This window comes from Calidris pugnax, unplaced genomic scaffold (assembly GCF_001431845.1).
Source record: "Calidris pugnax isolate Ruff unplaced genomic scaffold, ASM143184v1 scaffold82, whole genome shotgun sequence".
Taxonomy (NCBI): Eukaryota; Metazoa; Chordata; class Aves; order Charadriiformes; family Scolopacidae; genus Calidris; species Calidris pugnax.
The window spans coordinates 2037548-2054821 of NW_015090833.1; the positions used below are offsets into that span (position 1 = coordinate 2037548).

The 17274-nt window shown below is 48.7% G+C and overlaps 1 protein-coding gene across 3 annotated transcripts; it reads right to left on the minus strand.

Annotated features, from left to right (window-relative positions):
* Positions 1–1921: 1921 nt before the first annotated feature.
* On the minus strand, positions 1922–15157 carry GPR157 (G protein-coupled receptor 157). 3 transcript variants are annotated; one of them, XR_001411961.1, is made up of 5 exons: positions 14699–15157; positions 8763–8976; positions 6209–6403; positions 5011–5287; positions 1922–2769 (listed from the first exon to the last, which is right to left on the minus strand). XR_001411961.1 is itself a non-coding variant. In XM_014941500.1 (5 exons), exons 1-4 carry the CDS (start codon positions 15076–15078, stop codon positions 5066–5068), a joined length of 1011 nt encoding a protein of 336 aa, XP_014796986.1. In that variant the 5' UTR covers positions 15079–15157; the 3' UTR covers positions 1922–2769; positions 5024–5065. The 3 variants fall into 3 exon arrangements, 2 of the variants coding, with proteins under 2 accessions (XP_014796986.1, XP_014796987.1); XM_014941500.1 differs by having other exon boundaries at positions 5024–5287; XM_014941501.1 differs by having other exon boundaries at positions 1922–2772; positions 5024–5287.
* Positions 15158–17274: the final 2117 nt, after the last annotated feature.

Sequence of the window (17274 nt, forward strand, 5' to 3'; positions counted from 1 at the left end):
GTGAGCGAGACCCTATTTTTGTTGCACAAAGGCAATGCCAGGTAGCATCCTGCCAACCTTCTTCCTTTTCTGCTGCTGCCCTCGAAGACCATCTCAGAAGAGCCTCAGCCACACAGAGGCATCCCCAAAATAAAAACAAAGGAGCAGACAGATCTGTAGACTTACCATACCACAATGTGATCAGTTGGCCTGGGAACTGCGTTGTCCTTTCTCTATTGGCAGGGCTGTGTGACCCAAAGATGTTTCAGAAAGGGTTGGAATGCTTGGGTATTAAATCCCCATCTGTACTTTGTTCAGCAGAAGCACCTGACTATCAAAATACCCACGCTGCCCTCTTGGTCCTTAGTGGGTTCATTTCTCTATCCAGGACAGAAATTCTGACTGTGCCAACCAAGATCTGCCTGTTACCAGCTCACCCCACCCTGCATTCATTTCTGCAGTTCCATCTAGGCTTGCCCAGACTACAAGACACACAGAATTCAGTGCAGCACAACAGAAATCCCCACGGCTTCTGAGCAGCAGGAGAGACTTGCATTATGCAACCTCAAGTCTTATAAACATTAGGTTTGGCAGCTTTAGAGTACTCTGGTGTCACCTCTGTAACTGGTCTTCCTGATGAAAAGAGAAGATAGTAGTGGCACAACCAGAAATTACTTTTCTAAGATGCTCCCCTGCGTTAGCAACAAGATTTATCCTTTTCTTGCAAATAGATGGTTCTTTAAACACGTAACTTCTAGGTTTTAAAGTAAAACTGCCACCATCCAAATTCTCCTGTACTACAGAACCTTGGTTCACTCCTAGAGCCAGGGATCCTCTTGCACATTAGACTCAAGTCTTGGGAAGAAGATAAAAAGCAGGGGTAAAAAAGAATTGTGAATAGGATTTTGCAACGACCAAATCAGTATCACCAGTGCTGGTAAGCAGTGTGACAGCACTGACAGGATGTACAGGTGTATACAGGTGATGTTTTTCTCAATGACTTGTCATGCAGTCAGAAGGCAGAGTGCAAACACAAAGGACACACAGCAAGTCCCCCTGACAAGGCAACCAAAATACTGTGAGGAGCCTTTGCTCACTTCTAACCCGGCAGAAGAAATTAGCTTCCCTCTGCTTGCTGCCCACAGCACCCAGACCCCTCTCCTCGCCCACCCAGATCAACCAGTGAATCTGAGCACGGCTGTAAAGCAGATACCCCAGCTGGGAAGCAGCCAGCAACCCTACTAACAGCCACTGTCACTACTAACAGACACTGTCACTCCGTTGTGAATCCAGCCACGGCCCAGCACCGCTGATTACACCGGGGGTAACGGGGTCTTGGCTGCTTCCAGCCAAGGGACGGCCAAAGTTTGAATCTATCCCAAGAAAAGTTCACTCACAGACTGGAAACACATGGCAACTCACAAAGCACTACTCAGTGCCAGCCTGCCCATGCCTCAGGGGTTTTTTTCCCCCATAATGACCTGAATTTTCTCTATCTGGGCACGTCCTGGGATGGCACCAGCTCTCCCCAACGTTAGTCCCACCCACCTTACAGTCTGGCCTCATCTGGAGAAAGTACAATTTGTAATCTCATAATTACAGAACTTCTGTAATCGCACACAGCCAAGAGCCACAGTCCATAAGGTCAGTGAGAGCCACACGCTCACCCCTCAGAGGTCCTTCCACAATTCGTGGCAATAGGTCAGTAAGAATGAACTATAATAACAGTGGTGAACAGGTTGCTCAAACTGATCAAAGGTTTACATTTCTATAGATATATAAAAAAAGAGGAACATATCTACAAATAGTAGAGAAGATTTGTCTTCCTGTACATGCCTTGGTCTTTACAGAAGACACAAAATAGACCTGAAGGAAGATCCTGCAACAGTTTCTCATCCAAGTTCTCCAACGGGCTGACCCACCACAACATGTTTGAACAACATCTTGGTAAAGAAACAAAACTTTATTTTGTAAAAGTTGGAGAAAAATGTTTAAAAAAACCAAGCGAGGAGCTGTAAATAAAGTAAAACACTATCTCCAAATAGCAAACAACACCCATTCCCTCCCCAGCTCTGATGTGACCCTCCCAAAGCAGGAGCAGACGGCAGCCTGTGCTGGAGCAGAGGACATCTGGAGTTCAGAGCACACGCCAGGCACCATCTTGCTGCTGGTGAGGGGTGTCCTTGCTGGAGGCTGGGGCAGTTACATCCAGCCATCCCTGAGCACCAAGGGGGTTCTGCAGAGTCCAGATTTCCCCAGGAGGCAGTAAGCACGCTGCCACCACAAACCCTGATGGCGACAACCCCCAACCACCAAGGAGGAGGACTAAACCATCAAGAGGAACCATCCATCACCACCACAAAACCAAGCACGTTTGCACACTATTGTCCACATTCAAGTGAAGAACAGGAGCCACCCCGGAGCTCCCTGGAAGACCTTGCACATAGGACAGGAATCCATGCCCAGGACAGTAGTCCTGTTGAGCAGTTACTAAAGTTTTCCTATCGCCATGATATTTGTTCACCCCAGAACTCACAACACATTTGCCTTGTCAGACAGAAAAGCAAAACCCCAAACAATTTTTCAGATTTATAGTGGAGGGAGAGGGGAAGGAGGGACGAAAACCAGGCAGTTGGAGTACGGCCAAACAGTATCTTCCAGAGGATCCTGAGCGAAGTCCAAGACCAGTCGCCGAGGAGGAGCGGGACCTCTTCTGCTTGCTCAGCCGCTCCAGCGGTGCTTTCCCCCAGGCTTTAGCTCCCTCTGTGGGACTCCAGGATGATCCTGCACCTGCTCAAAATGAAGCACAGTTAAAATCCAGGAGAGCCCCATCTTCCCAGTGCACCTGGTGTGCACAGGTTTGCCCTGAGCAAGGAGAACAGGCTTGCTGAAGCTCAAGTCGTGGGGACATCACGTTGCAGCAGCTGAAAACAGGCATGATGGACCCGTTCCTGAAGGACAGCCAGGTACCCCAACCTCAGCCACCTTCAGAAACAGTTAAAATCCTCCAGTCCATGCCTGACAGGAAAGAGTTCAGAGACATCTTCACAAACAAGGGGGCTGCAGGGAGAGCCACCTCCAGCACCTCCCCTGCACTCGAACTTCAGAGACTGAGGGGGACCTGCCAGGAGCAGCCAAGAGTTTCTGCACAACACCTCCCCTTTTATCCCACCGCCCTTGGCATTGAGCTTCAGCTTTAGGAACCGCAGGGACTTCTAAAAGAAGTTCTCTGCTGACTGTTTTTCTTTCCCTGCCCTTGCTGACGTGAAGATGGCCACAGACTTTCCGCTCGTACCAGCGCAGGTGCTCTTGCCAATAGCTGGCCTCCAGGAACCAGCAGGCTTCCCTGAACCCCTGCGAGCTGGAAACCTAATTCTGTCGAGCTGCACATTCCTCCAAAAAAACATTTTTCCGAGCTCTGTAATGGAAAAGGGCAAACTGAGAACAAGGAGTCTGTTTTGATTAGGGTTTTTTTGAGAGGGTGGTTGGTTTCTTTTTGTTTGTGGTGTCTTGTTTTCCTTTAAGCCAAGTTGGTGACAATTTTACTTCCTCTCTTCAGGGCTGGCGCAAAAAAAAGCTGAACACAGCACAATTCTTAAGTCTCAAAACGTAAGGGTTAGTGCCCTGCCTTTCTGCAAGAAGTTTTTAACGTAGCTCCTCTTTCCAAGCCACATGGGATTAACACGAGGTTGAGCCACCAAGGTTGCTAACTTGGCTTTTAGAAGTTTAAATCTCTTGAACCATCTACAATTCAAAGACTCCAGTGATGCTCAAGAGCTGAGCCCCTCCACAGCCCCACGGAATGGGTTAATGGGCTCCTGAGGACTCCACCTTCCCACACGTACACAGCCTGCATACAAGGAGGCTTAAATTTATTAATATAATAATACAGTTTATGTCAAGTCTTCAATTCAGGAAATAGCAGGACTCGCCTCTGCCTACGGTCCCATGAGACCACTGCATCATCTAACTGCTCTCCGTGCAGTTAACATGACTAAAATTAAACTAATAAGAGCAGCTTTTGAACAGCTGGGTGCCTGGAGCAGCACGAGCCCGACAGCTGCCCTCTCTCCCCAGGCAACTCATGAGGCTCCCGTTCTTTCTGCAAGAACTTGTTATACAAATTAAAAAGAATTGTCAATGGATTAAAAAAAAAAATAAAATCCTTTTTTGGAGGGGGCTTTGTGGTCTGTTAGGACAAGAAACAGATGTACCTGAGAGGTTTACTCAGAGACTGACCATACCCCATACCCAGTTTGCTTTCCAGGATGCTCAGCCCCTGCTGTGCCCCACGAGCTGGGCTGGCTCGCTGCCTTTCAGACTCAGCCCTTTTTACCAGCGTGTGCCCTGCAGGTTTTTACCTCCTTCAGCTGCACTTTGTTACTGGAGAGAGCGCTATCAATATCCACCTCACAGGCAGGAACCCCCCCAGCACCCCAACCGCTCTTAGATGGATTAAGCCTGCAACCATCACTGGGGGGGTCAAGCCCAAGGAAACAAGACACTTATACAACTAGACCCCTGCAAGGGCATCAGGGTCACCTGAAATGATGAAGAGCTGCTGTCAAGTTTTTGCTCCTACAGATTTTCTACATAAGCTTGGATGAATCACCGTCTGCTTTCTTAGGAAGACTGGCAGCAGGGACTGTGCTGCATTACGAGGAATACTTGAGGCACTAAAAACATCTGAACCGTGCAGTAGTGAAGAAACGTACGTGTGCGTGGTATTTTAGATCCAAAAGGAGTCACTAATTCCTCTTCTTCAGTTTTCACTGGTGTCCTGCCCTTGTGGGCCAGACAGCACTGCAGTCTAGTTCCTCATTTTACAGACTTGAGTAACATTCACCCCCCCAGCTCACAGGGACAGGGAGCACATCAGTTCTATAAATGGTTTCACCCCAAAGGAGTGTGACGAGCTGCTCCAGAGCCAGAGGGGGGGAACCCCCCACAGTGGCTGCAGAAACCTCCCTCTCTGTCAACTGCTGTCCCCCACCCCTCGCATCACACAGCCGGGCAGGAGGAAAGACTCACACGAGATCTTTACCAAGAAAGAAGAAATCAGCACTGAGGTGTAGGCAGCCCACCCTCAGGTGCTGGAAAGCAGGGGTTTTGTCCTCTCAGGGCCTGGCACGTCCCTGTCCTTGTGGGGCTCCGGGCGCTGCCAGTGGGTGTTTGATCTTCCCAAAGGCCAGTCCAACTCATCGTAGTGGCAGCAGCAGATGGAGGAGAACAGCCGAGTCCGGACCACCCGCGTGCAGAGGACAAACATAATGCAGTTGGCACCTCCTTGGAACGTGTTACCGATTCCCTGCAAGGGCAAGAAAGGAATTAACCAGTGCGTTCCTACGGGCATCTCCCCAGAAAACAGCAAACATTGTCTCACACCAGCTATTGTGCTGCCTTCTGACAGCAAATCATAGAATCAGAATTGCCCAGGCCGGAAGGGACCTCCAAGGGTCATCTAGTCCGACCCCCCTGCAGTCAGCAGGGACACCCCCAACTAGACCAGGTTGCCCAGGGCCTCGTCGAGCCTCTCCTTGAATATCTCCAGGGATGGGGCCTCAACCACCTCCCTGGGCAACCTGTTCCAGTGCTCCACCACCCTCACAGTGAAGAACCCTCTCCTAATCTCCAGTCTAAATCTGTTCCCCTCCAGCTTAAAGCCATTGCCCCTCGTCCTGTCACTACAGGCCTTTCTAAACAGGTTCTCCCCAGCCTTCCTGTAGGCTCCCTTCAGGTACTGGAAGGCTGCTATTAGGTCTCCCCGGAGCCTCCTCTTCCCACCTAAATGAGAAAAACAGATTGAGAAACATCAACCTTGCAGCCCAAACCAGACGGCTGCTGTAGGCTGCTGTTTCTACAGCCTGGTCTAGGAGAGGAGCAGGCTCAGACCAGACGGCTGCTGTAGGCTGCTGCTTCTACAGCCTGGTCTAGGAGAGGAGCAGGCTGAGCCCTGCAGAAGGACAGACACCCAACATCTCTGGTCTGAGCCTGCTTTGCCCAGGGCTCCCAGTGCAGTTATTTTCTGGAGCCACTAGATGTTGCTGAAACAGCTACTGCTGGGCGAGCATCCCAGACAGCACTGCCCTGCAGGGAGCAGTTCTTCCAATGAGCATTTCCTACCAGTACCTGCTGCATCCTGCCACAAAAAAAAAGTGATATTCAAAGCAACAAAGCCTTATCTCCCTCCCAGATCCTCCTTCCAATGCATCTCCTGGCGAATACTTACATGCAGGACAACCAGGACTGAATTTTGCACTGCAGGGGAGTTACAGAGGGTCAGAATGAATCGCACAGTGCTCCAGATGCGGAGGATGATAAAGATGACAGGGATGAGAATCAACTTCTTATCTGCTATGGAAGTCCGGGGTGGAAATGCAGGTGTTCTTGAGAGAATGGGGCGATACTCTGAGAGAGCGGCATGCTTCCGTGGAGGGTGGGAGGGAGGGAGACAAAAAATGTGAACAAAAAGCTACACACATTGGATATTTAGCTCCGGGGATTCTTTCCAAAGCAAACTACATTTCTGCATCTCGTGGGAAGTTATAGCAGGGACACAGCTACGAGCACCCATCTTCAGCCACATTCTGCCCTCGGTACCATAAACATTCCTGCTGAAGCCAAGGAGTGGCAAATAAATCCGACCCTTATCAGAGTCCCACTAAAGCTTTACATTAACAAACATCACTACGCACTTGCCAAGAAACCAGGTCATAACAACGTAAAAAAGAAAGAAGCGGTGCTCCACAAAATACTTTTGCTGGTCCAGTGACCTGGCCCCATGGCCGCTGGCTTTACCGCCTTGGAAATGTATGGTTTGGCCTTGGAGAAGCCTCCTGATGCACAGATACACACATGGGAAAAGTCTGGCTCGTCCTTCTCAAACTATTCAAACTTTTGGCCTTCACCACAGCCACAACCAACAGGTTCCACAAAGAATTTATGCTCAGGTGTGCCACTGCTGCCTGATTTCTGACCGCATACCGTCAGCAGTGGGCTGCCATGGATTCCATAGGGAAGCCATGGAGCCTCTCTATAGGAGCACATGTAGAAAAACCAATCAGGGATGTGTGCTCTGGATTAGGGTGGTTGGAGGTGCAAAGCCCATGAGACCTCCCTATGGTAGAAGCTACTGGATGCAGGCAGATTCCTGGGATGGGGAAGAGCAGGTGAACACAGAGCAGCTGCTGGGACACACAATGCTGAACACCAGGGTGTTAATGTGGGTGAAGAGATTAAATCTCAGGGTAGCTGACCTGCAGAAAACTATTCCTCCTACCATCAGGGCTACAGAGACTACACAACTGATGCCTGGTATTCTCCTTCACTCCAGTACCCCCAGTCCTGACACCCTACCTCCTCCAGAACAGAGCTGTGTGACAACACCGCAAGGTGCCCTGAGTCAAAGCCCACCGAGGGCTTTCAGCACAGCTTCCCACCCACTCCCACTCAGCCTTTTCCATTGGGAAAGCCCCTAGCACACACCCTGTGCCTGTCCCCCACAACAGCTACTCCCATAACATCTCAGACTGCTCAGGAGCCACTGCTGCAAAACCCAAACCCCTGACTCTTGCTCCTCCTCAGAAGGGGCAGACCTCCTGCCAGCAAAGCCTCCGTAAGCAGGCTGCCAGGCTTGGCAAAACCCCTAGAGATGAGGAGAGAGACTCTCCAGTCCAGAAGGCCCCATGTGCTGCTGCTCCAGCCCTTTCCCCCCCATTATAGAAGGGTGACCCCCGCCTGCCCGCAGCTCTGCTCCGGTGGGTCAGGGCTGGGAGTGGGGACGGGAGAGCCCCGGGAAGCCCTGGCAGAGCAGGGGGGTGACAGCCTGCCCTGGGGGGGGCTCAGGTTTCCCCACAGTCACGCTGCTATCTTTGACAGCGGCTGGAACAGGGTGTCCTGTCTGATTTATGTCAGGTGGTGGTGACAGGCATTAGCAAACCCTTCCCAATAAACACCCCTTTCCCAGGAGCCTTGTTACTGCTTGAGGCCACGTTGTTTTTCCAGCTCATCTCCTGCCCTCACCAGATCTCTGTTCATCCCCAATGACCACAGCAAGCAGGTTTGCAGTGGCAGCATTTTCCAGAAGGACACCTACCCAGATGTTTCAGTTTTTTCCCCTAATAAAACTCATGGAAAAAAGGAATCTCTAGACGTAGTTCCTCCTGCCACTCTCTGTCTAGACTTCTCTGTCATGCAGATGTTGTCCTAGATACCTGGATTCTTTGTGTTCACAAGGAACAGCACCAATAAGCTTCTGAATTCTGAAACCCTCCCAGGGCAGGTGTCTTCCTGTATTTTGGATACATATGGTGCTTAATGCTGCAGTGCCCCGACTCCCAAATGCGGCTTTATACTGCTAATACAAAACAGATATTCATAAATGCAAACTATCATTGGAGATCCTAAAATGACTGAGGTTAGGGAAGTCCAGATGCCAGTCTCAGGCTTGGTACAAGCGAAACTGTGGAAGACTGACTAAAGCTGAATTTTGTTCTTCACATCCTGTTTCAATTCTTACTGTAGGATTTACGTTTCACTCACGTACATCCCATAACCCCTTGAAGTTGCCAAAAGGCTTTTACATCCTTCTTGTGCCATGTCATGCTCCTGCAAGGCTGCTCAACCAGCTGTGCTGCCTCTCCCAGGGCCGGATGCACTGCAGCCCTGTAGGAAGCAATTCCTGCCTAAATAGCTGCTAAATACGTACCAAACTCCTCAGAGCACGGGAGGATAAAATCACATGGCAATTCTGTAACCTCAGCTGAAAGCAGCAAAATACTCACCGCTCTGTTGATGTGCTTCTTGATGAGAATGTAGAGCACCGGCAGAGTCACATAGGCCAGTATCTCCCAAACCTTCCCTGTTAACAGCATCCACAAGAGCCGGTCCTCTGCATCCAAGTTGACCCAACACCAGCCCACAGACACGTTGGAGGCGTCATAGCCAATCTTCTTCAGAGCAACAGCAGCCACCGTAATGCCAAGGGGGACTCCCCAGCTGAGGAAAGAAGATGGAAGAGCAAGGTTAAGCCAAGATCACGCTCAGTTTAGTCCCTCCACACCCCAGGGAGGGATTCTCCATCAGACAAGGTGCCAATACACATTGCAGAACATCAACACTCCTGCATCAGGCTGAAGAAGTGACTGGCAAACAGGTATTTGACAGCATCTGAATATGGGCTGCAAATCTGCTTCCTGGGGACCCCCTCTAGGAACCTGGATCCCCAGTCCCAAAGGACAAACGTATAATGATGTGCCATGCTCTGAACTGGAACTTGGCCGGCACAGCAAGTGGTCAGGGTCCAGCGAGGTGAACAGGAGACATCCCAACTACTCCCCTTGTCCCGTTTCCTCCTGCAGACAGGTGAGGCTGAGGACTGAACGATGCTGGAGCACTGGGCAAGGTGACCAGCCTGTAGGACTCAGCCATTCAAGAAGAAGCTGGCCATTTCTCAGCTGGCAGAACACGCAACCAAATCCCACGTTCTGATTCCCAAGTGACACCTGGCACAAAGGACCAGCACACAAAGAAATCCACAATTTTATGCCATCACTGTAGTTTTTGTTTGTTTTGGTTTTAAATGGAGGTGTAGCCAATATTTTGGGAGCGAAAGGATACTTTCTGAAGGACAAAGGGGAAATTTCTTGCCAAGGAAAAGCAGCGGCAGTAACAGCAAAAAGCTCAGAAAGCAGAGGAGCCACAGTCAAATAACTTGGAGCTGTGTTTTGACTTTGGCTTCTCTCTTGACAGCAGAGGCAAACATAGGGAAGCATTTAGAAGAAAAATAACTGCGGTGACACGTATGAATCAAGTCATTCAGCAGCTCGGGCTGCCCACAAAAAAACCCCATGAGCAAGAACTGAAAAATTCCATGAGCCCACTTGTTAAAATACCCAGCCCCTTCCTGGGGGCTGTTAACACCCAGGACTTTGTGGGCTGCCCCAGGCTGCGATGTGCAACTCACACGTTACTCCACCACCAAAATATTGCACACATCACCTGCCCTTCCCATGTTCACCCTCAGAGACAGGTTCTCTTGGAGCCTTAAGAGGAACAAGGACACTTCCTCAATGAATGACCCAAGTGCTTCAGAGAGTGCTCAGACCCAGGTTCCAGCACAACCCTCCTGGTCTCTCCAGGGGCAGAGAAAGCCAAGCCATGGCTGCATCCCTCTCGTTACCCTCCTGGTTCACACTCCTCTTTCACCAACAGCCTCCAGCAGCTGCAGAGAACATGAAAAGGATCTTCCTCCTAAAATCAGTTTCACATGCACCAGACTAGGCAGGCGACCAGCAGTTGCCTCGACCAGATTATCAGGAATTCCACAGCCCAACTGAACAATCAGAGACAGTCCCATGATACTAGATCTCAAAAATACCCCATTTCCTACTCCTTAATAATGCCTGGGTTCACCTATTCACGAAACAAATGTAAATATTACGCTGTAAAAAAAAAATATCAGTCAACCCCATAGCACGTTTAGAACATTTTGTTTCAGTGTTCAGTTCAGAACAGCCAGTGCTAATCCAAGCCAGTGTTGTTATTTAAGGACAGTTCTGCCCTCCCCATGCTATTATCAGAGCAGGCTTTCTAAAAACATTCCAAACATCGCCACCATGAAAATGTCTACACAACTCGAGACTCATTTTAGTAAAATGGTGATTTGCCCGAAAACAAGAACTACTGATGCAGAGACATTCAGATTTCAGTACGTTTGGAAGAACTGACCACTAAGGTGAGGAATTCAAGAGAACTGGCACCTCCTTAAAGAAATCATAACACGGCACACAAGCACAAATGAGTCCAGCACCAAAAAAAAGGAAGTGTATTAAGAAACTAATTTGCCTAAATAATGATCTCCTGATCGACCTGAAACTGAAAGAGAATTCTACGAGAAGATAAAAGCAGATCAAATTACGAGGCAGGGATATGAGAGAAAAGACACAGTAAGAGAGGTCGTGCCAGGAATTAACAGACCACTAGGCGAGGGACTTAAAAACACCTTCAAGTGTCTAACTAGTAAAAGGAAGGATGTGGAAGAAAACTGCCACATGTCAGGCCGTTAATTTTCACCCAAGTAGTGTATTGGGATCAGGCGGCTATTCCAAATAACTCCAAGGACAAGGATTACAAACTCAAAGTGAAATTAGACAATCTAGAAAGTAATTGGGCATTTCTGTGAACTCCTTCGGCTCCATTTTACAAAACTGGAAAGGAGAACTGAGACTAGTGATTCAATGATTCTTAAGAACCCCTAAATGACGGGTTCCCAAGGACTGGAAAATATCAATGCTTTATACCCATTTAGAAGAATGGAGGAACAGAAGAACCAGAATATTCTACACTCAGGGCATATGTAAAGATTGGAATTAAAAGGATCCAAGAGAACAGAAAGAGGCAGAAATTTTACTCTGAGCCCCAAAGACAGTGCAGTATGTAGGCTGGGTCTCTCAAAAGCACATTTGGATCTAAATGCAATCAGTGTGGGAGAGAAGGGGAAGAAGCTATTCCTGACACCTCTGTAAGGCAGCTGGCAGTCCCTTCTCGGAGGCAGATACAACAGTACTTATTTCCCTAATACAGATCCCCCTATTAATAAAAATACATGCACCCCACTGTATCTTTCCACACTAACACCAGCGCTGCCTTTATTAAGACAAGACCCTGAAACTATAGCAGTGCACAGCCCAAGTTGTTTTGCTTTTCTTGTCCTCAGTGTGCCTGGGTCAGATTGGTTAATACCACATTTTGATTTATGCTGCACAGCTGCTTTTATTTTTTTTTCCCCTCCCAGAGGCTCTTGCAAGCCAGGAAGATTTGCAGTCACCTGCCTGCACAGGTGAGACAGCAAGCCATCCTGCCAGCAAGCCTGCAGGCGATTCCTTCTGGGGACAGGAATTTTTACTATGTAAAGAGAGACAAAAGAAATGTAAAAAAAAAAAAATTAAAAAAAAATCAGTCTTTTGGTTATCCATCCCATTTCAGGATTCTGGTCCATTCCTCACCCCCACTTTGGATAAACTACTCTCACAGCAAAGATGGTATTACCCAACTAAATGACACTTGATATTTACAAATTCAGAACAAGTGAGGTAGCCAGGAAATTTACACTCCAGATGCCAGAACTTACACCTTACAATGACGTAAATATTTTGAAAGCTAACTGCAAGCTTGTTTTCAAAGCTCATCTGAGCTCAACACAAGTGGAAAACCAAAGCCTGTAATTCTCCTAGCAGTGGAATAGGTGGATGTGTTACCACATGAATCAGTAAGGAACAAACCTGTTAGACAGGTTTCACCCAGTGTGACATCCTCATCTCCCTAAAAAGAAAATTTCAGGTACTGACTTTCCAACATATATTTAGTCAGCTCCACTCAGCTAAAGAACAAACAGTCTCTGGTTATACTCAACATTAAAAGAGTACTCATCTTTACAAACACTTGCCCCTTATGAGTAACTGCTTGTTAGTTAGAAGAATAGGAAACACGCATGACCAAGCTCCATCCTGCCTTGAATCCCTTCCAGAAGTGTCTCAGAAAGACTCTTCAGGCAATGGTCGCTGCATGACTGCATTAGCAACCTATCAAGGAGGGTCGGGGCTGGGGGGGGAATCCCAAATCCAAAAATCCCAGGTTCTTCCCTTGACAAAAATACTGGAAACTTATCTTTCAACCCTTAAAACATCGTCTGCCCTTTGCCACCTTTCCTTTTGCCCTAGACAGGTCTCCCTCCCCAGCCTTCCGCAATGAACATGTGCTGGTACCCTCTTGGACCTGTTGCAGCAGTTCCTATCTGCACAGTACTGAGATTTTTAGGCTAAAAGCACCACAGAGAGACAGCCAGGGGGACCTGGAAGCACTGGAAGGCGTGAGGGAGAGCCAGCTCCAAGCATGATATCCAGAATTTGATTTTATGATTGAGTGCTCAAGCAGAGACAGAAGTGCAGAGATGGAAAGAAGGAAGATGTGTCACACAGGGATGGGCAGAGAACAGGTCCTCGCTTGCTTTCTCTGGCTTTTCATACTGATCATAAAGCAGGAAGAAGCTTTAGACACTGTCTCTGCACAGAATGGGAGTCATCTACGAAGCAGAACCTGGTAATAGGTCATTGATGAAAGCAGTCCATATTGCCCTTAAAAGAGAGCAAATGGGGCTGATCGATACCAAGACCAGAAGATGGCATTTTACTTTTACTGTGAAGACCTGAAAAGCAGCCTAGCGAACTCACCCAGAGGAAGTTCAGCTTGAACACTCCCTTCCTCTCCCTCGCAGGGTTAGAGCAATCTTTCAGGATTTTTATAAAGAGTGCACAGATTACGGCCAACACCATTTCAGTGCATTTGCCCGTCTCTTTCCGCAGGCTGAGAAGCATTAAACCAGATGGAGAAGGTAAAGTACAGACAAAAGCCACACAACAAGCCATTAGCAGACAGGAAAATTACAAATAGGCCAGATTTGCATCAACTCTTTGATGCACCCTGATGCAGACAGTGTGCCCACGATGAAGTCTGACTCCTTTCTAATGCTCCTTCAGCAACATCTGCCTCTACTGTCACTCCATCCCCTCCATAATTCCTACAGTGCAACTCCCTCTTCGCTTGAAACAAAATAACCTGACAAAATCCATTGTCTCACTGCATCTTATTTCACCATCCCCACCCTGACAGATGCAGTGTCACCTCCTGTGCAGACCTTCCTGCCCAGCGACCATCAGAACAGGTAGGGCAGGAACTGGAGCTCCTCCCTGCTTCAACTTCTCCTTCATGTCCTCCCCTGGCCCGCCTTTACCTGGACACAGCTCTAATTCAATCACCTCCCAAATGATGCTGTTTGGAAAGAAAAGGTGACAAACGTTTGACTAAGAAACCAAAGATAATTCAGTACTTGCCCTGACAGCTTTTTTTTTTTTTTTTTTTTAAAAACCAGATCATTCCTCTTATAATTTATTGCAAAAGCTGGGCTGCACAGAGGACTAAAGGATCACTGTTTTGCTCAGCGTGGAGGTAGCACATGATTCCACAAGCTCAAATTGCATAATGAAAGCTTTTACTAAACATGATGTGGAAAACCAGCTCGTTAAATAGCAGGAACGGAGACATAAAGCTACACTGTGCTCCGTTTTGTCTTGCTTTCAATCAAACACGCCAGAACAGCCTTCAGAGGGCTTTTCCAGCAGCCTCCTCACTCGTAGACTATGTTCTCCTACATCCCAGCAACCTGCCTGGGGAAAGGGGAAGGATCCACAGACCAGGCTGATGTGGGGAAGTCGGGGACCTGCAGAAACACATCCCAAAGACAGGAATTCTGGCAGGTATTGCAAACACAAGCTACATGATATTATTTCTAGGACGTTGGGGCAGGTTGTGGAAGGGAAAGCAGAAGCCTGGATTTTCAGAGTCGCCATCTCTTACCAGAGAGTTTTCTAGGTGGCTTTAAGCAAATAATTTTTTAAGTTTTCCACATCTCCATTTCTTCAGTTAGGAGGGGAAGGGGAGGGTCGGGGGGAATAAGCAGGGCTGGTTAGTTAAGACAGCAAAAATCCCTGTTTAAAAGGCACTTGAGGAGGACACACCACCCTCAAGAACAGAGCAGGTGACTCCAGAGCCATCCCAGCCCTTCATCTCAGAGCTGAGTGTTCTGCAGGCAATGGTGGTGGCTCTGGGCCACCTTTGGGGTCCACACCTGAGGGTCCCCCCAGGAACATCCCACAGCACCCACCTGACGGCGTGGAAGCAGACGAGCAAGCCCGTGCCCGTGGGCGAGCCCCTGACGATGGTGATGTAGAGGTAGAGGGCGACCGCCATGGTCCAGAAGAAGGAGCTGGTGTTGGAGAAGGTGGAGAGGGCTCCTTGCAGCACGCAGTCCCATGAGGTCCTGTCGAAGTCCTGCAGCACCCCGTAGAAGTAGGAGAGGGCCGAGAGGAGGTCGGCCAGAGAGAGGTAGAGCAGGAGCTGGCGGGGACGGGTCCGCAGCTCGGGCCAGAGGGCATGGGTGCAGACCAGCAGGCTGGAGCCCAGGAAGGAGAGCACGCAGGACACCAGCACGACCACCCGCTCCGAGGTGTACAGCCGCGTGGGGGGCAGGGGCTCGGGGGGCATTACCGCAGGGAAAGGGGTCCGGGGGACACCGGGCTCCGCTCCCGGAGACGGCCCGGGAGGCAGCCCCGCAGCCCGGCCCGCCCCCCGTTCTTTTTCTTTACGTTAAAAAAAACTCAAACAAAACCACCAACAAAACAACGGCAGCAACACCCGCCCCGCCGTGACTGCCGGCTGCCGCGTAACGGCAGGAACTGATTCAAAAGTAAGTGGTTTTGTTGGTTTTGTGTGTTTTGTTTGGGTTTTTTTATTATTGTATCCTAAAAGCCATACTCGATGCCCTTCTTCCAAGGAGAGCACACAACTCGCCCACCCTTTCCCAAGCAGAACCAAATCCGTGAATGAATCACAGAATGGTTTGGGTTGGAAAGGACCTTAAAAACCACCTAAAAACCACCTGCCCTGGGCAGGGACACCTCCCACCAGCCCAGGTTGCTCCAAGCCCCCTCCAACCTGGCCTTGAACCCCTCCAGGGATGGGGCAGCCACAGCTTCTCTGGGCAACCTGGGCCAGGCTCTCACCACCCTCACACCAAAGAATGTCTTCCCCACATCTCTTCTCAGTCTCCTCTCTTCAGTTTGAAGCCATTACCCCTCATCCTGTCAGTACATACCTTTGTAAAAAGTCCCTCCCCAGCTTTCCTGTAGCCCCCCTTCAGATACTGGAAGGGGCTCTAAGGTCTCCCCAGAGCCTTCTCCAGACCCAACAACCCAATTTGTGGATCTCAGTACTTCACAGAACACTCGTGGGGACACAGTTTGAACCACACATGATCAGATATCCAGGATCAGAGGTTATCAGACAGCAATCCTCCCCCGGTTCCTTCACCCTCCCAAGGTGACACCACTGTTATCTTTCCCTTCCACATTCTTTCCTTTGAAACACCCCAGCGCTGACTCTTGCAGCGACTCCTGCAACCTGTGAAGTAGCAAACGATAAGCAGACACAATGGAGCATTCACTACCACCTTAAACAGATTCCATGTTTCTGTTGGTAAGAAAGTGCCTTTTTCCCCTCCCTTTCAAAGAACTTCCAAGTTGAAAGCACGTCCTTGTTTGCTTCTAACTTGCCTTATGCTTCACTGGCTTCCACACAGACAACCCAGACCTTACGCCTTTGATGTGGATAGTGATGTGCTCAGTTTCCAAAGGAGATGGTTATTGTTTCAGGTGACTTTTTCTCTCAAACAGCTTAATCATTTCCCAGCTACCCCGCAATGAAGGGTCACCGCTGAACTCTCAGTTTTTAACAAGATTTACTCTGACCTGTAAAACCTTATCCCCCACTCAAGCTTCTCTCAGTACCCTGAAGCCATCTAATACACCCTAGAAAACGCATCTGACACATATCTTCAAAAATCCACAAATTATTCAGTGTTTGTGTTTTACTTTTGGCCATGGTGTCTTTTCAGTTTTACATTCCCATCTTCCAAACCGAGGAGCAGTTCTCACCATTTTAAATCACCTCCTTTGACCAGTCTTGTATTTAAAACACACCATTTTACAACTGGGTTTTTCAGGATAACTAGTATTTAATTGAGCTCTGGTTTCGCACTATTGCCACTTTACTGGAAAAAAAAAGAAATTGCACTTTAAAAAAATAAATCTGGATTTCTCTCAGATGTGTAAGAGGGCCACTACCGCTTACAGGGATTTAAGAGCAGGTTTTCCTGTTTTTCCACTGCAGCAATTTCTTCTTCCATTACTCCACAGCACAGCTCCATTCAAAACTTGCAGCCAGTTCCACTGCTTCCTTAAGCTTTTGATGATTTTCATCTGCTTTTGACTTCTGAGTTTAAATCCAATTTTCTAGTGACTCCTGGAAGTCCCTGGGGATCCATCAGTTGGTCAGGATAAGCCTTCACACCCCCTCTGCCAGTTCACAAAGAGCTTTTCACTAACATTCAGCTATGCCTTGGCTACCTAGGATCAGGTGCCAGTCGTGAATAAGGTCTTTAGAGCTCTTTATTAGATTGTTTTAAATGAGTTTTGCCACAGCACAAAGCAGGGCCACATGGGCCAGCACACAGAGCACCCCACAAATGGTCTCTCCGTTGCCTTCCCTGGGCCATCAAACACCCTCCTTCTCCTCCAGACATTCACCACCGAGGACAAGTCACTCCACGCTTCCCAAGAAGTTGCCAGATAGAACTTCAGAGCTTCTTAAAATTCTCTTTATTGAGCCTCCAGCTGTATCCAG